Genomic DNA, 24,362 nt, shown 5'->3' on the forward strand with positions numbered 1-24,362 from the left:
TGCATTTTTCGATTGGTTTACCGGTATTCTTTGTTTCTTCGTCGTTTACAGACCTGAAAAGATGTCCATAGACATTTTAATGGTCCAATTTAGCTCACACTTATGAAAATACCACCTTTCATTTCAACTTGATGTTTCTCAAAATGATTCCAGTGTGCTCATTACATTTGAAAGTGGTGTTTATGTTTCTATTCAACAGCTGCACAGGTGGCCGTTGACTATAGTAATGACAAACTGCTGGTGAGTCAGGTCTGACAGGGTTTTTACATCTGACCGACTGCACCTTCTGCTACCGACAGCTTTGTGTGGGCTCTGATTCACAGCAGACATTTTGACTCGTGAAAATAGCAAAAACCCACAGGTGTTACTAAAAACACTGATGACGGCTCCGCTCCATTCGACGGTCCCAGTGAGGCCACGGCGACCAGGCCGCGACGCTGAAGCAGCCAAATGTAATTCAGCTGTTATTCATTCCCTGACGTACCCCTGTGTGCCTTTTTATACCGCGACATGTCCAAAGCCGTCAGTCACGTCGTACTGGTTGCTTCTTTTCTCATTTTCGAACAAAATCCTTTTCTGCCACGTCGGGTACAACGCCTCTCGGGTGCGTTTGGTCCGCCCCTCCGGTCTTATGTAACCTCGTTTGCTTCCGGTTGACGTGCAGGTGATGACAGTTGTAGCGGCTCGAGTGCCAGGGCGCCTTCAAAGAGACGAGCTTGGCTCGATGCTGAGGTGACAACAGAGGGAAGAAGTATGTGTGTGTGTGTGCAGGGAGGAATGGAACCAGGACAAGGGGAATGTAATTGAAGTGGGCTTAATAGGGTTGAGGAGTGTCTGCTGATTATTTTGTCTCTCCTCCCTGCTGCATTTTGCGCGCTCCCGACCTTTTCGAAGCAAGGTTTTATTGTCTACCATCAATCCGCCCGTCTTTGTCGTGGGAAATTAAAGCGCGGAATTAATAAGGGGAGCGTCTAATAAGGCAAACACAAGTGATGCCTCCTAGGCCAGCTCGACACCTGGCCCTCGGGTCGTATACAGGTCTTTTATGGAGAAGTACATAACTGCTTATAGCCCCGATTCAGTTAACTGCCGCTGCTTTGATTACTGAGCTGGATTCATGACAGAGGGAGGAGAAGCAGCTCCCTGTGCCTCGCCGATTCCTGGGAGAAACAGAATGAAACTAACTGTAAGTACTCTCACTGTGCACGTGCTCAACCTCGTAGCAAATGAGGAGGATGAAGGCTCAAAGTCCACACAAGTTACTTGACAGACTGACAGATGTAAAACTCTGTAATCCTTTCATCATGGTGTGTGTGTGCGTGTGTGTGTAGTATCTGACTGTGTTTGTGGGGAGGCCTCTGCGCTGTACACAGTGAAACAAACTCTGGGGTCCTTGCGTTGAATCTAGCAGCCAGCCCAGACATTGTATCCCATGGAAACCAATTTAACCAGTTTTCAGCACATCTTAGCATCCCGGCCTTGTTTCCATTTCAAAATTGTTGAAATTTTAAAGAACAGTAGTCTGACTGGTTGGCTGTGTGACTTGACTTTTGGTTAAGCAGAGGCCGGTTGCAATTCTGTTAGCCGATTCAGATTCCAGATATTTAAATAAAATGTGGCCTACATGCCGATTCCGATTTTCTTCCTAATAACTGTAATTAACAGCAAGGCTCCAGACTTTAGCTGAAAATTAGCCCCTTAATAGTTACTTTAACTGTCACAAAGTCAGTGTCAACTTTCAAAAATGTAAATGCTTTGTTATTGTCATCTGTTGAATAGCAACTTTTTCTACAGGCATCCAACGGGTTCATACGCCCTCCGTCTCTCTTTACTCTGTTTTTCTTTCAGGCGTGTAAATGTCTCGCAGTTTGAAGTGTGTAGGGGTCAATCTGGCCCCGTTTGGTTCGTTTGAACGTTCTCCAGTAACACTTCTGTAAGTAACGTTCTGGAGAGCGAGGGACTGTACATATTCAGAGATGCTCCTATTTTCTTCAGCTATTGTGAACAAAACTTGCTCGCTGAAGTGTTCAGGGAATTATTCTGCCTGCGCAAAAATACATCATCCGTGCCTTGTTACAGTTACTCAGCTATGATTGGACAATCCCTTTTTTGTGTAGGTGTTTAGCCAACAATCAATTTCAATGATTTATTGACTTATATATTGATTTGGTGTAGTAATTCCTTGAAAATAATAAAATCCATAGCAGCAGATGAAGGTTCTTAACTTCAGAAAGTCAACACGGTTTCAGACTATCGTAAGATCTTAAATGTCTTACTCTATGATTACAAAAGTATGCAAACTTTTTAAACCGCGATGCCCTTTCATTTTTCTTTTCCAATTTTTGTTTCTGGCCTTCCGTCTGACATTTGATATGTAAGCGAGAGAACGAGGTCAGAGGAGAGTGTGTTCCTCACGGTGCTGCGAGAGGACGGAGTACTGCACCATCCTGCCACCGCTGTACTTCTCATTGCAGAGCTTTAAGCTCGCTTGTGGGGTCTCTCTCACTCTCATTACGATTACATGCACACAAAAAACAAGGCTATCGGGAGGAATCGCAGCGCTAACATGCGTGTTACTGTAAAACCAATTGGTCAGTAATCTGATTTCTCCCCTAACCCCCCCCCCCCCCCCCCGACTGTTTTGGATTCATATTTTGGATACTGTTGTGCACCACTACAAATAATAATATTTACTTTCTTCCAGCTGCAGAAAGCACCCGTGGCTTTATCCCTCACCCCAATTACATGACATTTAAGATCTGTTTTTCTTCATTGGGAAACCGATTTGTCTCATTTACATGACATTTAAGATCCCCGATTACTTCAGACAGCCAACAGAAACCAGGTCACTTCCACACACGCAAACACACTGACCGACTGGAGGTGCACAAACACACGCATCCACACTTGAAACGCTCTCCAGTGAATGGCCGCTGAAATATGACACTATTGAATCTGACAGAGGCTCCTCTCCAGCTGCCCGTTACACTCCCGAGGGAGTGTGTATGCAAACAAACCTCCGATCGAAGGTCCACAGAAACAGTCCCACTGCTACTTCCAGGTGTCTCAGCCGATTTTAAAAACCAACAGAAAAAAGGTGTTGTGTAACAATGAAAGGGGGATTTGAAACGTGGGTTTCGGCCTGAGGCGTCATGTGAGCGCGCACCTGACTGGCAAACTCAATATACAGCTCCAGGGCTTGTCCTAAATACCTGTGAGGACGAACAGAAGTCAGGTGTATCCGGGCAACGACACAATGTGTCCTGCACGTGCTTCAAAATGGAGCTGCTGAAGGGGAAAGAAACAGGCCACAGTGTCCATTTCCTCCCACCTTTAAACCCAATCGTTTCTTCTCTTTGCCATACACTGATGATATAAGTCCTCTATCCTCTGGTTAATACATTATGATATAAGTCCTCTATCCTCTGGTTAATACATGCCTAAAACATATGTTTGCATTTTAAACACGTCACTGAAAATGACCTTAAATCCTGGTCGCTGTCTCGAATAATTTGTTCTGTGTTGATGGCGGCACAGCTGTGAAGATGCATTATTTAGCCTCCAGTGTACTTTTTACCCTTGAGAGGCTAAAAAGTAATAACCTGAGCTGCATAGTGTTTACGGTCTACCATCGGCAGCTTTCTTTTCAATGATGTCAACGCGTGTTTTAATGTTAACAGGATGGTCGAGGGTGTAGCCGATTCCTGCAGTATTTTACACAATAAGAATAAGCTCCAGAATTAAGCTAGTGTTAGCATGTTCTACTCAATCAAGAACACTCATAAGACAGGGAACATTGTGCATGGTCAAATAGGGAATATCAGGGTTCCCACTCTTCCTGGAAAACCTGGAAAACAGTTCACCAATTTTCCAGTTGTTTGTGTTGAAAAAACATGGAAAATGAGAGGACCGGTAAAATGTCCTGGAAGGAATATTTCAACATTCTCATATCTGTCCTTCAGCTGAAAATGAACTAGTCTATCAGACTATTAGCTCCCTAAAATAGATAACATTGCCCTCTATGTTCACAATCATATTAACGGTCAAACGGTAGTTTATGGACGAGAGTATTTTGGTTATGTTGTGGAAACGTTGTGAACACCGTCTGGTTTTGAATGGTTGTTAAGTTGGTTAGCATGTTTGGTTCACTCGCTAAAGGTGGCTGCTAGCTTGTTTTTGTGATTGGATTCTGGCTAGGAGCCAGGCACCAGAGTGGGCCGTCCCTCCCCTCAGCTTCAATGATCATGTGGGGGCTGACCTGGTTTCAGGCTGCTGCTGTGGGACCATGACCTTTTGAGGAGTCGGTCTCGGCTGTCCAATTAATCCATGTTTTTTTCCCACTGGAGTAATTTACACCAACACTTCAGATATGACAACATGGGATAGCTGGTCCACCGTAAACCCCAGCACAATGCCTTCCCTGTGTTTTTATTGACGAGCCAAAACATGATGAATACACAATGTGCCGATGCTTTGCCCAGGAGTTGTGAATCACAGTGAATTTATTCTGCCAATGCAGGGACACGGGGATGATGTGGCGGCTCTGCAATGTAGCACACGCACACACAAAGGGACACATTGCTATGGTAACCTCAGAAGTTTTCACACGGTCCAGAAGATGTTTCTTTGTGGCAGTGCTGTGCGTGCGAGAGTCCCCATGCTGCAGTGCAGAATCATCCTCTGAAGTGCCGTTGTTCTTGCTCCCCCTTCGTCTCGACAGCCTCTTAGATGTGCGATTCGGCCTCCCGTAGTGGCTGCTCTGTGCGTAGAGGTCCGTCTTCACGTCTCCTCGGTCATCCTCAGCGGCACGGCTCGCCGTTTGTGGAGATTTACGTGACGCCCGCGCAGCCTTTTCACGCTTCATTGAACTTTACAACGACAGGACGCTGTGTACCGAGTTTAGGACTGTTTTTGCATTATATTGCAACTGCGTTACCTGTGTGTGTGTGTGTGTGTGTGTGTGTGTGTGTGTGTGTGTGTGTGTGTGTGTGTGTGTGTGTGTGTGTGTGTGTGTGTGTGTGTGTGTGTGTGTGTGTGTGTGTGTGTGTGTGTGTGTGTGTGTGTTTTGTATTAAAATATAGTATAAAAGCACAGGGGGTACATGTGGCCATGGGTCAACCAGTGGATGTTACTCTTCCATCAGATACACAAGGTTAAATTTATTAAACGCTTTAGATTTCGGTCCTGGTTCATTCTGCGACTGAAAGCAAGCCACGTGTGATATGACCTGTTCCCACGCTTCAGGAGGAAACACTGCTTCAGTACCAGTGGTGATGTACATCTAAGCTGGTTTGCCAACCGCCAATGAAGAAAAGTGAGAAGTAGAAGCAGAGTGAAGCGGCACCGCAATCGGCAGGACGACGGACGTGTCATGTTAGCATTAAAGAGACGTGACCGGTGCACACGTCCACACGGGTCCGGGGAGACGGGGCTGTGTGAGTGATGGATGCAGAAATAAACAGGTATGTCTGCTGGGGGAGAAAATCGGTGTCGGTCGGCAATGAAACGCCCCATAATAAAACTTTGATCGTTGACATCCATACCCTCCGATCGATCTTCTGGCACCGGCGGTTCAAGTTCATTCTAATTTGGTGAGTAACCTTAGCAACAAGGTACGGCGTATAAATCACATGTCCCGCTGGTTGTTTTTGAATAAAGGTTCATCACATGAGTGAAGGCACACAAACACAGCAAAGGAGAGAGCGAAAACAAAAAAACTGTCAAGATCAAGCCTTAATGGCTGCTTACATTTTCCAGCGGTGTGACTCCTTTGTGTCATCATAAAAGCAGATGAAGATAGAAAACAAAACAAAAACGCTCATTAATGCACAAGCAAGGAGACTCAAAAGACAACTACATGGACTCTCCCCCCCCCCCCCCCTCACATCTCCCCGTCCTCTAATTATCAGCTGAGATCCATAGCCGCACTCGTCACGCCTGTAAAGACTTTGAGCTCTGTGGTGTTCATGAATATTCATGCGATGCTCTGTTGAGAGAGGCTGCAATTATGGCTGTATTAGTGCCCTGGCGTAACAAGGAGAAAATGATGATGATGACTGCTCGCCGATGATAGTGATTTAAGTCAATCCCCCCCCCCTTCAGCGCGCCGCAGAACGACATCCAGCATTTGTTCTTTGTTGTCACCGGTTCTGGAGTAAACCTTGAGCAAACGTATCAATCTCTTGGGTAAACAGAGAAACTCTGTGTTTCAATGAGGTGGCACTTCTGTTTTTTCTCACAAACAAGCAACTCATCTGTGGAAATGAAGAAAAGAAAGAAAAGTGTTTCAGTGTAAACTGTTTCCACAGTCGTGGACACAGTTGTGCCTCCAAGAGCGCGGTCTTAAAACAACTTGCAATCAAGCCACCGTATTTCCTTTTTATCGCCATCCAAGGAACATGCAGCCTCCGCTGTGCTGATCAAAATAACCTGCAAGTAGCCCCCCCCCCCCCCACACAGTAACGATCAAACGCTCAAAGAAGATCAGTGCGAGGTCAAGCTCAAGATGGCCTGTAACCACAGAGCTCAGTCTCTCAAATAGCTTGACGAATGAAGAAGCAAAGCGTCTTGCATTTACAGCGCGCCGAATCGTACAGTTGGTCTCATCTGCCTCTCGATGCATTCGATTGGCTGCTCGGTATCAAAGACTCCAGTGTGTCCCAGCAGCTCGTCTACTACAGGCCATGAAGTGTGGCTTACTGCTGCGATAAAATATTCAGGAGTCACGTGGGAGAAGATGCTGCTGTAAAGCAAACAGTGTTTTCTATTTAGTTTCTTCCGCTCAGAGCGGTTCTTACTATGATGCTCGCGGCGTCACGCTGAAGTGTCACATGCTCTCATTGTAGAAACACTGTAAACAACCGCCACGAGAACTCCAGCTAAGAGCGTCTCCCTCGTCGCGGCCCGCCGCCGACGTGCTCTATGTACGCAAACGCAAACCTGTCAGCGAAATCTGAGAAATGGCTTGTACACAGAGGCAGACAGCGGCGGATGGGATTAGAAGCAGAGGCGTATTCTCCAAAGACCCGGAGCAGGAAGGGATCGATGCTAGGAGGTTTTTTGATCCCGGTCCAAACGGGCTTCATCCACAGGGGGTGCACTCACTCAGTGTGATTTGATGTCGCGCTCTAAATGTACTCCGCATTAACATTTCAGAGTCCACTTCTCTCTGTCTTCTGTTTAGAGAGGGATTGCGCCTCACTCAAATATTCCTAAATGACCAATATTTCAATATTGAGATTTGTTCTGCCATCATGATGGGCTTTTTGCAAACCGTGTATCCGTCTACCACATTGTTACAGGTAGAAACTATATGCAGAACGCTGTTTAAAAAGCAAGCAGTCAATAATCAGAACACCTCGGTGTTGGTTTTGCCTCTTATTGATATCATTTATTGTTTGTTTTCTGTATTTGCACTCTGTCTTGCACTCTTTCCCAGTTTGTACTGCAACTTCTGCAAAACGTAGCATGTTCTCCCTGTGTTTGCGTGGGTCTCTTCCAGATGCTCTGGTTTCCTCTGGAAGGCAGAGCATCCGGTGTAAAACCCATGCTAAATCAAATGGGAGGATCAGAGTAGAGTAGAGAGCACCTACTTTTACTTGAAGAATGAATCAGAGCTGCACCGAATAACTCGAAGCGTCGTTCATAACGTTGACATCTGAATTCTAAATCAATGCTGCATGGGTTTTTTTATGTTTGCATGTCTATTCATTCTGTTTAAACCCAGTATTCATGCCCAGTCAAATCTTACGAGTAGGCTTCATATTATTTGTAGAATTAGATTCCAGCGGTGGCTGCGCGGGTCGACCCGTGTAAACTTACTAGCAAATAGAACATATCACAGGTCCAGGCTGGTCGCTGACGAGCAGTAAGTAAGTTATGTATCCATAGAGAGTATTTTATTTATATATGCAGAGAATATGCGTTGTCAGTGTTGACCAGTACTCAGAGATTCCTTTCACTTTTCAAACCGAGCATAGATGGGAAGGTGCGAGTGGATCGGTCACTCTGGGTTTTAAATGGATGCATCTCTACGTGTTACGGTGACAGAACGTCAATTTCCGTCTTCCCCCGAATTCCGCCCTGTCAGCACATCCCTCGGGGGCCGTTAATGGATCGAGCGCGGCGAAACCGTGGCTCCGTCGTATTAGGTGGTATCTCAGAGATTTCCCCCCCCCCCCCCACACACACACACACACATAAGGATAGTGCTTTGCCTCCTCCTCATTCCTCGGTAGCATCCCAACTCAGCTTGTCAGGTGACAGTGGAACAGTATTGGGTTTGATAAAAACCCAATTGAACCGCAGTTATGTCCCATACTATACTCTAGTACGTTATATTTTATCATGTTGTACTGCTTTACTACATAATGTACTGTATTATGTTGCTATATTATTACAGATAAACACAAAGGGTCAGTACTTAATGACATTAATTGGCTGTACTTGCTGATTTTGCTGCTATTTATCACCACTTTACCTCGTAACTTAGTCTTCAGTTGCTCTTTTGTACTTTCTGTTTTGGCTTATCTTATCTTATATTATCTTCTATCTTATCTTGAGTTATATTATCTTCTATCTTATCTTATCTTCTATCTTATCTTGACTTATCTTATCTTCTATCTTATCTTGACTTATCTTGTCCTGACGTTTCTCCTCATACTACTCTACTTATCTTTTCTTATCTGAGCAATCGTCATAGAAATAATAGGCTGTTCTTTTGATCAGTTTGTATAAAGTACCGGCATTATACACCACTACCAAGGTTATCATCTTGTTGCTGTAATTGTTTAGCTGCTCCTGAGCTAGACAGATATGAGAACAGGTCGATCTCCCTTTTGTATCACATCACTTAAAGCCCCAAGTCGTGCCTAGACAAGTCGTCAATTTATAAACATTAGTACATTAAAGGTACTGAATTTGAAATTCAGAGCATTAATATACCATGAAACAGCTATTTTCTATGTAAAGCTATAGTGGAGTAAAGTTGCTCTCCGTGCGTGTGTGTGTGTGTGTTGTAATCCCAGCTCGTCTGTGCTCTGTTTACGTAGCTGGCCCCGGCCGTGCATACGTGTCGCCATGTTGAGAGCCGTGTGGAGTCAATCCCTCGATACATACATTCTGTAGATCAAATTTAAGGCTTATGGGTAGTGTAGTATTTAGAGAAAACTTATAGATTTCTCAGAAAGGAAGCTGAAATAAGTATATAATAAAATACTGGTGACTGTAGCATGCAGCTATAGGATTGTTAAGTTGTCTCCTGCGTCTCTAGGTAAAGTGATGTTGAGGACCTCATTACAAGTACTACGTAGAAGTAAACAACCTCTTTTAGTGAGAGCCGAATTGTGCCTTTGGCTCTATTTGAGGGTCTAAGTGCATGAGCACACCCACTCTCAGACCCTCTCAGACTCGCACTTTCAATGCCCCCTTGACACGGGCTTTGTGCCAATATCAGCCCCCTCCACGGGAGCCAATCACCCAGTGAGGGCCCACAGTGGAGCCTACTCAGCGTTTCATCCCGGCATGTCAGCAGCTCCCAGCCCCCACAGAGGTAAAGTTGTCGTTCTCCCACGGTGTCCACGGCAGATCACATTCACCCCACACTCCACGCTGCACTTGTCTGAAGGGTTTGGCCGTCGTTTTTGTCTTTGTTTTTGTGCAGCACCCACTGAAACCACACTGAAGGGTAGTAAAACACACAGGACGTGCTCATAGAGTTCACGTGTAAGGAGAGAAACAACATAACCTTCAACGCCGCCGCTTAATAATAAAACCATTTGTGCCGCTCTCTGTGAACCCATCTATCAACTGAGCTGCAACACTTCACCCGTGCTGTTTGACTCCGCCGGTCAGACGAGTCCAGCGACGCCCCACGTTGTGTTTTGAGTCGGTGTAAAAAGCCCATGATGCAACGGTTTAGAGGAAACTGCTACGTCCACTCTAATTATCCCCTGAGAACAGACCCAAGTCTCTTTTTGACGGCATCCTAAAGAGCAGCTTCTTTCACCCGGGGGGGGGTTTGATTTGTTCCCATCACCCGATGACTCATACTGTGAAGGAGGTACTGTGATACTGGGGACGATCGATGTCTTCTAAGAAGAAAGGAAAAAAAGTTGATGTGGTGGTTAATTGTGCTCTCTGTCAAGTCGAATCATGTTCCGATTCTGCCAAATCCCTTTACATTTTATTTATTGATTTGTTACTACACAGGTAGGCCGAGGCTTATACCATCCGACACAGTTGCAGTGTGACTGTGAAGTCAGTTTTCAGGGTTCACTCACTTTGCTCTGATTTCTGTTTTTCAATACTTGTTGAGACTGCTTTATTGTTTTAATTTTTTAAGCAGTCCTGCTGAATAATATACTGTAAGGTATTCCTGCTGCCTTTGTGGGATGTACGAGGCTTCATCTACAACAGATTTCTGTTGGGTTTGATATTGTATAGCACACAGAATTGGGGCATATTTTTCTTTATTTTCAAGATCATGGATCGAGCGTTTCTCCTCAGATTCGCAGGAGTTGCCGATGATATTTGTTTTGTCTGGAGGCTGATGGATCTCGGGGGGGTAAAGTGTATATTTACGGATCAGGTTCTGTAAACTGCGATCACATTCGTGGCATCAGTTGCTGATTTTGCATCTTGTTCCAGCTGACTTTGCACAAACCTGCCACTGGTCTGTCAGCCTCATCTGAAATGAGGAGCCGCTGAATCTACCCACCTGTATGTACAATTGTCTTCACATTTATCTTCTACCTTTTTTAATACCTCTCGGGTAGCCTCGTTCACGGCGCAGCATCTCTGTGCGTTGGCACCGGGGTGCAGCCAGAGCCGTGCCATGCGAGAGGATTAGCCGTGTTTAAGAGACTGACGGGGAGAATCCTCTCTGGGTGAGCTTCCACAAAAGCGCACCTTGTGTGTTCTTGTGGGGGTTTACCCCCCCGCCCAGCCTGGGGGCCGTATAGGTCAGCTGGCAGCGGGTCTGCCTGGAGGAGCCCGGTGTGCGCCGTCGTCTCTCATGATCGCTCCTTGTCTACACAGACGGGGGGGCTGAGCAGATCGGGATGTGCGCTTCAGAAGCTGAATGACTTTTAAGGAGGAGCTGCATGAGTTAGCGACAGGCCCGCTGCGCTCACATCTGCCTGTGGCAATGCTACACACACACACACACACACACACACACACACACACACACACACACACACACACACACACACACACACACACACACACACAGAGGACCAGGGGGAGGTGGGCGCTGGTAGCTCATCAGCCCACATTTGTACGTGCAGCACATAGTAACACGGTGACTGATTTCTCTGGTTTAAACCAGTAGCAATGCAGATTTTTTTTTTTTACATTTACACTACAAGTCTAATACTCACAGTATATTACAAAACACCTAACCACCACTGCAACTTCAATCATAACTTAAGCAATTAACTGTGTTTCAACAAGCTGTAGCAAGTGAGAGCTTATAGCTTAGCAACTGTCACCACTGGCTTCACATGTGTTGTAATACACCAAACAGAGTGGCATGTCTTCTCTTACAGAAATGGTCCAGGGCTGTGTCCAAAATCATTCACTTATTCCCTATAAACTACACACTCAATAGTACAAAGGAAATGAAGATTTACTAATGACTAATCACAGTTATCGTGCATCTTCGCTGACGTTTTATTCTTTTCCCCAAGAGTGTTCTTCCTTGTCCTGGTTATTGGGCTGTGATCGACGAGTACTGGCTAGTCCCACTGTAGTGTGATTGGCTTGTACTGGCGAGCCCCACTGGGCTGTGACCAGCTAGTACTGGCGAGCCCCACTGGGCTGTGATCAGCTAGTACTGGCGAGCCCCACTTTACTCGCGTGTGCATGTGTGTCCGGTTAGCAAGAGAGGCGAGTGTGCTGTTTGGAGTCTGTTGCAGAGCGTGTGTGTGTGTGTGTGTGTGTGTGTGTGTGTGTGTGTGTGTGTGTGTGTGTGTGTGTGTGTGTGTGTGTGTGTGTGTGTGTGTGTGTGTGTGTGTGTGTGTGTGTGTGTGTGTGTGTGTGTGTGTGTGTATAGTAGCCTTGGCTTGCATCCATGAAGTTTTGTATTTTGCGTATTGAGACTGTGTAGGACTTCGGCATAAAATTTTGCAGACTGCTCATAACCCTAAAATATTTTATGCTGAGCCTTCAGAGTTTCCACCCCACCACAAAGTTCAATTAACATTTAAACATATAATACGTTGCATTACATCCTCGGGGTGTTTCTTTTTCATCATTGCAAGGCTTTTCTCCTCACCCGTCCCACCCAGCCAACCTCCCTCTCAAGATCGAGTTTAAACTCCACATATCGGACGATTCCATCAGTAAGCAGAGCACACATCCACCAAAACAACTGACAGTGCCATTACACATATTAATATAGCAAAACAAAGATGATTGATTGCAGTGCCGTGAGCTGGCTGTTTTTCAGAAATAAGTCTCCTTTATATTTGCCTCCGCTCAGTACTCCAATAGATAAACTGGGGATCCGAATTAAAGATTTTCATTTAGAGATCATCTTTTTTTAAATTTCTTCTTGGAAATTTACTTAAATTAACGCTTGCAATTGTTAATCCTGGCTTTGTTAATTTTCTGTGACATGGCTATACCTCTTTTTATTTTTATTTCAGCTCTGAATGTTTTATGTCTCATGTGTTTCAAGTTCTGGTAAGACATTTTCATTAATGTCATTAGTTCAACAGAGCCCTCATAAAGTTATGAGAGGAAAGAATCTGCAGCAGGCATGATCAGAAATTCTTAAACCAATAATATGTGCTTTGATTCTGTACTCCAGCCAAATGGATTTGATATGAAACGGCGACTATTATGTATTACTATTATGCTTGACGAGTGTTCAACACAAGAGAGATGGCTCTGCCGATTGGTTGGTGCACCACTTTGGTCCAGGCTAAAATATCTCTATTAGATGGATTGCCGTGCAATTTTTTTTGGAAAGACATTCAAGGTCCCCAGAGGATGAACCCTACTTTGTGGTGACCCCTGACTTTTCCTCTCGCGCCATAGTCCGGTTAACTTTTAAAATTTTCTTTTTTTTTAACAAAATGCGTCAGCATCTATTGGATGGTTTGCCATGACATTTGTTACAGACATTCATGTTCCCCTGAGGATGAATTGTAATAACGTATGTGATCAAGAAGGATTGTAGCTGACCCCTCTCACCCTGGACATAAACTGTTTGTGCCCCTTCCATCTGGTAGGAGGCTGAGGCCCATCAGGACCAAGACCTCACGACACATGAACAGTTACTTCCCGTCGGCAGTCGGGCTCATTAACAGAGCCCGGGACCCCCACTGACTCTGTCATCCCCAGGACAAATTCCCACCGGTCACTCCCCCGCACATCCCTTCCATTACACTCGACACTTTCACACTACACTTCATCTCACTGGTTTATAGTCCTGCTATCTGTTCGTTTGTGCACTTTACTTTATTTTATATTTGACTTTATCTTATATTGCACTTTATTTTACTTTATCTTATATTTTCTGTAAATTTAATTTGTTTATACTTTGCACTGTTGATTGTTGTTAAATGTTACGCACCTCCCGTCATGTCAAATTCCTTGTATGTTCAACATACGATGGCAATAAACGGTTCTGATTCTGATTCTAATCCTTGTGCTTTCCATTTAGTGCCATCATCATATCCTAATGACAGCTATACTTTGTGTTTTGTTTACCATTACAATAGCATGTTGTTGTCATTATGATCATGTTAGCATGCTAATGCTAATCTTAGCATTTGTGTCAGTCCAGCCCAAGTGAGCGTGGCTGTACACGAGGGTTGGACTCGCTAGAAATACATCCACCTGTATCTCAACAATGAAGGATTTCATTTCAAGCCAACAGTACCACAAACACGAGTTCAGTTATCTGAGTGGTACGGCATTGGCTGTGCTGCTGCTAACTGGCTAGCTCCTTTAATAGTGTCACTATATGAGCTAGCACGAGCAATATCGCCTGCTGGGAGATCCTCGGCCACCTGTCGCCCCTGTTCTCCTCTGGATTGGCTGGAATCAGTCTGCCCCGTTACTCTCTCCTCCGCCTCCTCCTCTTCATTTTGTGCCGGTATGATTATTAAAGTCATCACTGCTGCAGCTAGCAGGATTTTGCACGGCACTGTCCTCATGAACGGTAGTAATGGTGTTATTTTGAATAATAAACATGTTATATTTAAACATTCTGCAGCATCAGCCTCGAGAAAACTAACCATCAACTGCGATGACTTTAAGTTAACTTGCGCAATTACTTTCTGTCTCATAAAAGTGGGGGCACTGTGTAAACTGCAATTCCTGCATTGTTCACATAATGTAGATGTGAACACCCTCAAATTCATGCTTCAAGTCGGCACTCCTAACCTCACGGTTAATCCAAATCCAACGCGTTGGACTGCGGGCCCGAAACAACATCAACTGTGTCACTGTGCTAATACTTAACGATTGCTCTACATGTCCTGTTCCTTGTTTCATAGCTGAACCCCACGCTGATGGATTCCTTCACTCACACCCTCCCTCTCTTTTTCCTCACAGTGAACTTTGACCACTTCCAGATATTACGGGCTATCGGGAAAGGGAGCTTTGGAAAGGTAATGTAACCTCTATTTTATTTACTCAGTGGATGTGTGTGTGTGTGTGTGTGTGTGTGTGTGTGTGTGTGTGTGTGTGTGTGTGTGTGTGCCTTCAGTCGACCTGCACAGTCATTATCTCCGCTGAAGAATTGGCGAAGGCCGGAGCAGAACGGGAGCGATTACACTTCTGCTCTTATGACATTATGGCGCTTAAGAGATAAATAATGATTCTATTTTAACAATAGTTATAAATGCGGCTTATGTAATTCCTTCTGTGAAGTCACTCAGAGGAGAGACAATTTACTCTTCATCTCATGCCAGCTGACCCATTCGGAGTTTTAACCCCACTCCATTTAATTATAGAGCGGCACAATGCTGTGTCACCACGTTGGGCTGAATGCAGCGGGGAGGAAAACTTGTTGTGCGTGTGTGTGTGTTCTGCATATTGTGGAACCAAATTACAGCAGAGCCCCTTTCAAGCTTGTCTCAGTTGCCAATATCGTCATTGGTGGCCATTGTTGAAAAAAACAAAACTGACATTTTGGATTGACTTTCAGGGCAATTTTTTAGATGAAGGATTCCTTTTGTGAGACTCCAGAAATGAATTCAGGGCGCAGCGGGTGTGTGCGCGCGCGCGTCGACACACAGTCGGGCTCCAGAGATCGGAATCGTTTATCTTCATTTTGAATCCCAAACATCACGGCTAATATTTGTTCATTACTCTGATGTCTGCGCACGCCTTTTTGCAAATTCTTTCTGCTTTGCTCTCCTCAAAAGAAAATCTTTTTTTCCCTCCAAAACACGTCCCTCCGTTATATGGGAAGTCCTTGCCCGATGCTGAATACATTACCATGTGAATTTATGTAAATTGTTTTACTTATTGCTTCGGTCCCTCAAGCTGCTGCCACTTCCCTCTTGATACTGAAGGGGAATCTGCAGCAAGCCGGGAGATACGCCCCATGCAGGCCTCGTTTCTTTTTTCTCTTTTTTTTTACACATTCGATTATTTACATTACATTTGGAATAAAAGCCACATGGAAATAATTGTCCGTTCATGTTTTTAGTTTTAAAATGTGAACCCTAAAGAGCTTGAGATAAGCTGCTCTCCTGGTTAAGAAAGATGCAGGAAGAGGTGCGGCTCTTGTCCGAGAGCTGGCTTCCACTTATCTGCATCACAGTCATGTTCGCACACACTTTGATGCAGACAAACTGCACTCGCACAGTCAGCCAGATGCTCAGCGAGACGTCCATATAAAGTTTGTCCTCGTTGGAGGTCGTCCTGTCAGTGTTTTTCTGGCCCACTGTGGCCACAAAACACTCTGCGCTCCCTGCTGTTCCTGAATACTCAACAGAGTGAGTCCACTGAACACACAGAGGCCTTGTTGGTGTGCGTTAGCAGGGCTTTAGTAAAGAAGACGGGTAAACCTCGACCTCCAGTCAGCACAGAAGCGAGACAGAACTATCATTTCGAATAAGAACACTTATTTAATGACGTAATTTGAATGACTTATTTAATTAATAGACATTGATGCAAACATCAATGTCTATTTTTTGCACCCAAAACAAACCGCATCATCTTGATGTTACATTATTTACTCAATGAAATGTTGTTATAATGATCTATATTAGTCTAAAATGCTGTTTGAACCGTAATAAAATACAAAAGCACGACACAAAAACAGTGGTGTGTGAGAGAAATGTCAAGGGTGGATCTCAGAACGTAGAGGTGTTTACCTCACACTGTAGCGCTGTGAAACATGATCTGTATATTCCAGCCTGGGTAGGTGCGCCAACAAAATGGGTTCTTTGGTGTGCGGTACTGTAGGTGTGTGTGTGTGTTTGTTCGAGAATGTGCATTGCCGTGCTCACTCTTGCACAGTGGGGACTCGTGAGGTAGGTTGGAGCTGAGAAAGAAGAGGCTGTGAGAGGAAAGCCATCTGCAAACCTGGCAGACAGACACTGGTTATACTCAAATTCTCTGCATTTCTCGATTATTTTTTTGTCTCTCCTTCTTGCTCTACGCACGGTATTTGGGGATGCATCTCTATCTACGGCTTTTCTTGCCCTCGCTCCTTCAACGACAAACTGCCCTCAAACCGCCCTTTTTAGATGTGTAGCAGTGGTGTATAAAGTACTCAAAAACCATACTTGAGTAACAGTAAAGATACCTTACTGGAAAACTACTCCAGTAAAAGTAAAAAGTCACCCATTAGAATACTACTTGAGTAAAAGTCTTAAAGTATCTGATATTTATTGTACTTAAGTACAAAAGTAATTTTCTGATGTTAAATGTACATCATAACCTGAACATTAAATGAACATCATAACCTGTTCATTGAAAGTAAAAGTACAAGTAAATGCTGTTTAAAAAAAAAGCAAAGGGTCAGAATTTTGAGAATTATGAAGTTTATTCTTTTAAGTGCTGTGGCATCATGACCAAGGACATGGAGCTGTGTTGAACATAATTGGGTTGGCTGTGATCCATCCAGGAGCAACAATGTTCAACATAATATATTGTACATAAGTATACTTTTGCATCTAATATGAACTTATCATCACAATTCTCCGAAAAGCAATATGACACTATGAAGGAGTTGTAACAGTGCGTTTATAAGTCTGCTCATTCCGACTAGAGGATGTAGAGGGCCAATGCATAATATTATGTTCAGCAAAAAATATCCACTTGATGCATCAGGTCAGTGTTTAGAGAAAGGACACCTGCCTTGTAAACTCCTATGGGCCTGATTTGAACACAATAAAGGTTTTGCGCAAGCTGAATCTGCAATTGGGCGACTGCTACCATCATAACTCCATCTGATCATCCACAACATGACTCAAATATCAAAACATGATCAATACTAAAGCAGCAACACAGTCATTACTTGAAACTGAAAAATTTCCTGTTCATCTTCAAAAGAATTTGGTTTTCAAAATGGTGAGAATTCAGTCTCGCTCTTCTTGGGCTGAAGACTAGTCCTGCGATGCTAAATAGCCTTTCACAGGCCGCTGAGGCAGGTAGCGGTGTGTTCAGCTCACAGACAGCTTGCGCACAGCTGCGAAGGATTTCCCTAATGCTAATGCTAACGCTAACGCTAATGCTAACGCTAATGCTAACGCTGCGCTCTCTTGGCTCCCGTCAATCCTATGGTGTGGTGGCTAGCTAACGTTAAGTTAGCTAACGTTAGCCAACTAGTGCTACACAACTGTCAACACTTCCTCAGCTCACTAACTCACTAGCGATCCACGGGTGTTGGTCTTCGTCACCACCGTAGTTTGTTGCGGGAGTAGCAGGTGCTTCCATTTCTGCTTCCATCATGAAATCAGTCATCATAGAGTGGAATTATACTCAGGTAGTCGCCCGCTAGCTTATAGCATGTAGCATCCTGGGAATCAAAACGCCGCGGCTTTGAGAGCACTTCTTTGCAATTGTGCATTAACGTGATTAACCAATGATTTCACTTGCTGCTCGGACCACTGATTCACCAAACCTGCTTGCTTGCAGTCTGTGTTCCACCACAGTCCCCGACGCTGCTCTCATGATTCATTTTGTTTCTAAAGATAGATTTGATTTTGCAGCGAGTAACGAAGGTTTCAGGGGAAATGTATCTGAGTAAAAGTATCTGAGTAAAAGTATCGGTTTTCTTTGCAAAATGTAGTGAAGTAAAAGTAAAAGTCAACAGAAATATAAGTAGTAAAGTACAGATACCCAAAAAAACGACTTAAGTACAGTAACGAAGTATTTCTACTTCGTTACTATACACCACTGATGCGCAGTAATCTAAACTTTTCAGGGCCAGGCGCAGAGTCGCACCCCGCGCCAATGTCACACTTGGCCCAGGCAGCCAATCAAGTCAAGCAAGAGGCGGGCTTTACTACTTTACCACTGCCTTCCTGTTTTAATGCCGATAGATGTGGTAGGGCTAGTTAGCTAGTTAGCTGTTGGGATGTGAGTGAGCTATTGAGTATGTAAGGGAGCGAGTGTAACGTGTGATCTTTTTTTAGCACGCAGTCCCGCGTCACTGTCGCACCGCGCCGTTGATGAAGCAGATGCGTCTGTAGCGACGCGTCTCGGTGTGATCAGCCCCGGAGTCATCGATTCACATTTGCAGGTCGCACTCCGGGCTTCTGCTACATCTACGCCATTGGACACATCTCAAAATCAGTCTGATAAAGGTTACCAACCACCGACTGTGTGTAAAGATGGGCGGCACGACAGCTCCCCAAAGTATAGGTCATAAAGCCCCTACGTTAGCCGATGGGGTTGATTTCTGTTGATTTATGCAGTTCTTATCATGCTGATGTATGTTTAAGTGTTCATTTGTCTGATTAGTTTGGTTTTAATTAGTCATTTGATGCTTACATGATTGACAGCTTGACTGAAGTAGTCAAGGAACCGGAGGCTAACCCTCAAGACGATGTGTAACTATAACTTTCCATAACTGCGGTTATCTGGGTATATGGTTCATACAGTCACTGACCCTGTTGCTATTCAACCTTCCACTGGTCAGCCAGCTCTGTCGGACCAATCGAATCAATTTGATCGTCAATGTATTAAAACCTGTTACCACTCCAGTAAAATTAGCCTAAAACACCGATCCAAGGCATACCCAAAGTAAATTGAAAGCTGTTCTTGAACCATTTCGAGTACATGCATGGTTTTGGTCTCTTTTGAAAGGCAACACTCTGAAGTTTTTCCCCCCGCATTTACACTTACAGAATCACTAAGTGCTGCTGGCATTGATGAATAGAACTTTGAACACACTGAAGTAGAAGGTTTCGCCAATGACTCGCGGTTACGCAGTGACTTCCGCGTTCCGCCTCTAAATCCAATGATGCCAATTTCCTTGGCATCAGTCATCAGAACAATCGGTTGCAATTGGCTCGAGCTTTACACAAAAGAAGAGGGGCAGGCACTTTCCTTCAACACGGACTCTCGTTGGCTGTTGTAGGCTGTCTACAGCCTACAACAGGGATCCTGTCTCGATCCTCCACCGCTCCTCTCGCAATCCAATTCAAGGGTGTTTGATGGCCTTGACACCTGTTTCGGCAAAAGCAATACAATATTATTGAGAATAAAAGATGGCATTAATATTGTTTAAAGCTTTGCTCTTCCCAAAGCTTGGTGTGATTATTTCCACAGCAGTGGAGAATATAGATTGTTTGTAACGCGCCATGCCGGATGGCCGTACGCGGCACCGGAGTCTCTCTCTCTCTCTCTCTCTCTGTCTCTGTCTCTGTCTCTGTCTCTGCCTCTCTCTCTGCCTCTCTCTCTGCCTCTCTCTCTCTGCCCCCCCCCCCCGTTGCTCCCACCTAGTCGCTTCCGCCACGGGGCTCATTAAGGCGATTAGTTAACACTCGAGAGAGGACATGACAGCTCGTTGTCGTCAACACCCAAGCGGAGAGGAAGGAGAGGAGGCGGGATGGAGAGACAGGTTTGGTCAAAGGCAATGCAGGTGCAGCTGGTGGGTTTCGACATCTTCGTACCCTGTAGCGAGCACACACTTCAGTGGGATGAACCCTCATTAGGAGTGTGATGGAAGTCGAAAGACAGATGCTGGAAAATAAGTGGGAGTGGAAGAGAGGAGATGATACAGCGAGGGGAAAGGACTGTGAGGGAGGTTGTGACACCCTCATCATATCGGGGAAAGATACTGGCGTCCGTGTTAAAGGTCAGGATATGATGAAAGCTTTGTTGCCTTTTTATTTTTCTTCTCTCCATTAGCCCTGCAGGGCAGCACACTCCTGAGAATCCTCCTGCCAATAAAGACATCCCTCCTCTTTACTTTCTCGCTACAGGTGTGAAGAGCTCATATGAGAGTTGGTTTTGCAGAGTTTAGACCGGCCGCAGTGAAGCCGTCTGCGACCTATTAGCCCAGAAACGTGTGCTCTTCCATTATAGTACTCCTCGAAAGGCTTCACAATGCAACGCAGAAGAAGAAGACGCAAGGGCCACATGGATGAAATAGTTCCAGGGCCTCATGAAGCTGCTTGAAATGTAACAATGCTTGTTGCTTTTTCTTCTGTTACTTTTTCACTAATAATAGTGTTAAATTCTTGCTTGTATTCATTATCATTCCAATCGTTGTTCCCCAGAGAATACCACAGAATTGAAGTATTCACATGTACTGTGTCATTATTTAACTTTCCTGCCTTTGTTAGCCAGAAACAGGACAGAGAGTTTTGTTCCACCTCCACATTTTTGATATCTACTCGGCTCCAAGGAGAATGAATTGCAAAAGTGTGTCCAGTGTTATTTCTTAGGATATGGTTTCATTTTCTTATGAAAAACTGATACAGAGCTGTGGTGAAAAATGACTCTCGCTTCAGATAAGAATTCCATCAACCTGCAAAGTCAATGTCCTTTCATCATCAATAGAACCGCCCTATCCCGGCCATCTGGATGGATGAGAAGATATTTGAAATATAACCTTTGAAGATACAGTCCTATACATTTCCATTTATTAGGTATGATTTGCCAAAAATTGTATTGTAACATCTTCAAAGTTTATCAAGAATAATATCCATCAACTCAAGATCTTTCTACAGCAGGGGTCTCAAACTCATTTTCACTCTGGGCCACATCAGCATCACGGTTTCCCTCAAAGGGCCGGTTATAAATGTAACTACTCTTAACATATTGGTAAATAACTGTCTCTGCATTTGATTGTTGTTTATTCAAGTGTTAAATTATTGTACATGCAGTTATATAAATGTAAAACTATATTTAAGCACATTTCTGTTATTATAACTTAAATCCTTTTAATTTAGGGTTAAGAAACCCACATTACTCTATCAAAGATCAAACTATTAAAGAAAATATCAAACACAAGTTAATACAATAACTTTGTTCAAAGCTTAAAATCCTTTCAAGGGTGAGTTTGCACAATCCCACATGAAGTGTTTCATCTGTTGTAAAGCCACGTTTAAAGTAGTCTTCAATGTACTCACAATAATATTTCCATGTCACATGTAACCAGCCAAAGAGCTGCCTCTGTGACTGTGTGTTTAAGTATCTCATCATTATGACTTTCTATCTCATAATTTCGACTATGGGGATATTTTTATTATCAAATCTAACTTTAATTATTATAATTTTTTTTATTAAAAAAAAAAATGCTGGTGGATTCGCGGGCCACATAAAATGACGTGGCGGAACCCCTGACTTAAACTGTCTGAGAAGTTGGAGGGAGGTCAGAGACTTTCTAGTGGGTTGGTGGATTTGCCCGTCCTGGCTCTCTGTCCTTCTCTCCAGCCCCTGCTCACTCCCTAAAACACTAAAACATTTTACTGTACTATATATTTGGAGTTTTGTACGACAATTGTTCTTTGAATATAAGAAACATTTCACCAACAAAGACCACGCTTCTTATGATTGCAAATTAGTTTGAAATAACACAACATACATCACAAAAAACATTATAAATAGAACTGAAGCCACCGGGAGATAATTGACAGACTTATACAGGGAGTTAAATCAGGAGAAACTTAATTTACAGTGAACAAATACATTTATTAAATTGTGCAAAGTAAAGTTCAAATTTTGGAGTCTAGACACTGGTGGGGGTGTTGAAGACAGCAGGGGCAGATTGAAGATCTAGATGATGGCACGTTTGAGTGGGACTGCCCTCAGTGGAAGAAACCTTGAGCACCGGATGTGATGATGAATGGGGAGGAGGGTCACATCGGTTTGTACGGAAATGACAGCTGACTGCACAGAAGAGAACAGGTCTTTAATGTTTGATGGGAAATATATGATTGGCTGAGGGAGGCCGATAGAGTAGGAGCCAGAGAGATCTGTGAGTGAATGAGAGCATAAAAACACTGTCCTAATGTAGGAGGTTAGAGTAAATCACAACATTTTACACAGTTAATTATTTTACAACTGTATGTTTATAAATACTATTTCAAAATATTCCTCCTCTACGCAAAGCTCTCTAAGTTGTACTGTACTTTACTCTCAGTAAATAATCAATGCTAACAATTTGATATTCAAGGAGGGATTTGGTAATCCTTAAATTATTATAGTTGTTATGGTCGGTTTATTCTGGACCCAAACGCAGACACCGGGACAGCAGAGTAGGTGAGAAAAAGGGTTTATTTGGCTTGTCGGTGGAGCATGCAGGTGGAGCATGCAGGTGGAGCATGCAGGTGGAGCATGCAGGTGGAGCATGCAGGTGGAGCATGCAGGTGGAGCAGCGAGGCGGCGACGTGGCACGGGACTCGCTGAGGCAGAGGGAAAACACAAGTTAGTTAAAAAACGTCAAAGAGGCTAACTTTCCCGAAGAGAAGATTTAAACTCAAAGGGGCCGAGGTGTAGCTACCACTGAGTTGAAGGAACAATCTGGCGATGAGGTTGCAGGAAGCCGGGGTATTTGAACTGAAGGTGATGAAGGTCTAATTGTTGTCAGGTGAGGAGATGAGCCCAGGTGCCGGATGATTACAGCCGCGCTCAAGCCACACACACACACACACACACACACATATGAGGACAGTGTTTTATATATATATATATATATATATATATATATACACACATACATACACACACAGACAGACAACAGGGGAGAGACAAGCTGAGGTGACAGCGGAGCCGTGACAATAGTGGCACCAAACATACTAAGCTAAATTATGAAAAGTGCTAACGGACAAAGTATATTCTGAATCCAATGCTACAGGTCAGATATGCTACTGGTTTACACGACAGGAGTTTGGTGAGAGTATATTACCCCATCATCGTACATCGGACACCGGAAGTACCACTAACGCATGTTGGCACATGATTTGAAGACTGGCCATCCCCTTGTTTGATACTATTGAAACAGCAGCCCAACACAGCGACATGTCACCATGCAGGACTCTCACTCAGGAGATACGTGACTGTCTCTCCCCGACAGTTCACGCTCACTGTCACGATCAAGACAACCAGGGAAGTTACTCTTGCATGTGTCACAACTACGTTAGAGGCAAGACCAGTGTCCAGATATAACGATGATCCATAGAAACTTGTGAGGAGAGAAAGCACAGAGAATGAGAGCATGAAAACACTGTCCTCATGTAGGAGGTTAGAGTAAATCCCAACAGTTTACACAGTTAATTATTTTACAACTGTGATTATAAATACTATATTTCAAAATATCCCTCCTCTATGCAAAGCTCTCTAAGTTGTACTGTACTTTACTCTCAGTAAATAATCAATGCTAACAATTTGATATTCAAGCAGGGATTTGGTAATCCTTAAATTATTATGTTGGCACCAAACATACTAAGCTCAATTGTGAAAAATGCTAACGGACAAAATCTATTCTGAATCCAAAGTTACAGGTCAGATATGCTGCTGGTTTACACGACAGGAGTTTGGTGAGAGTATCTTACCCCATCATCCTACAGCGGACACACCAGAAGCCTGAAGTGAGGTTGAAAAGCTTGCAAGTTCATCTGCCAATTTGCCAGACGATAGACCTTCACGTCAACAGGGAGCCCTCCAGGACCTGACCAGTCACATAAAATAAAATACTTTACTAGCAATTTTGAGGAGTGGTTTTGCCTGTGGCTTACTTCAGAGCTGTCCAGCTGTCCTCTGTGGAGCACCCAGCTTCATCCACAAGAAGACACCTCAACATTCAAATTTATTCAAGAAGTCTGCTGTGTTCCAGTTCCATCCAGCATTCTATTCTATTCTGTTATATTCTCAAGGGCAGATAATGTCTCCTTTTATGAATTCACTATTGCTAGTCCAGCATTCATCATGTTTTCCAC

At 44.0% G+C, this 24,362-nt stretch overlaps 1 protein-coding gene across 1 annotated transcript in view; it reads left to right on the forward strand.

The window, feature by feature from the left end:
- stk32c (serine/threonine kinase 32C) overlaps positions 1–24,362 on the forward strand; it is a 76,402-nt gene that overhangs the window by 6,139 nt on the left and 45,901 nt on the right. The window contains exon 2 of the mRNA XM_079280325.1: positions 14,569–14,624. Coding sequence (XP_079136451.1) covers positions 14,569–14,624 — 56 coding nt within the window. The remainder of the gene's footprint in view (positions 1–14,568; positions 14,625–24,362) is intronic.

The sequence above is a fragment of the Melanostigma gelatinosum genome (genome assembly GCF_949748355.1).
Source record: "Melanostigma gelatinosum genome assembly, chromosome: 12".
In the NCBI taxonomy this organism is placed as follows: domain Eukaryota; kingdom Metazoa; phylum Chordata; class Actinopteri; order Perciformes; family Zoarcidae; genus Melanostigma; species Melanostigma gelatinosum.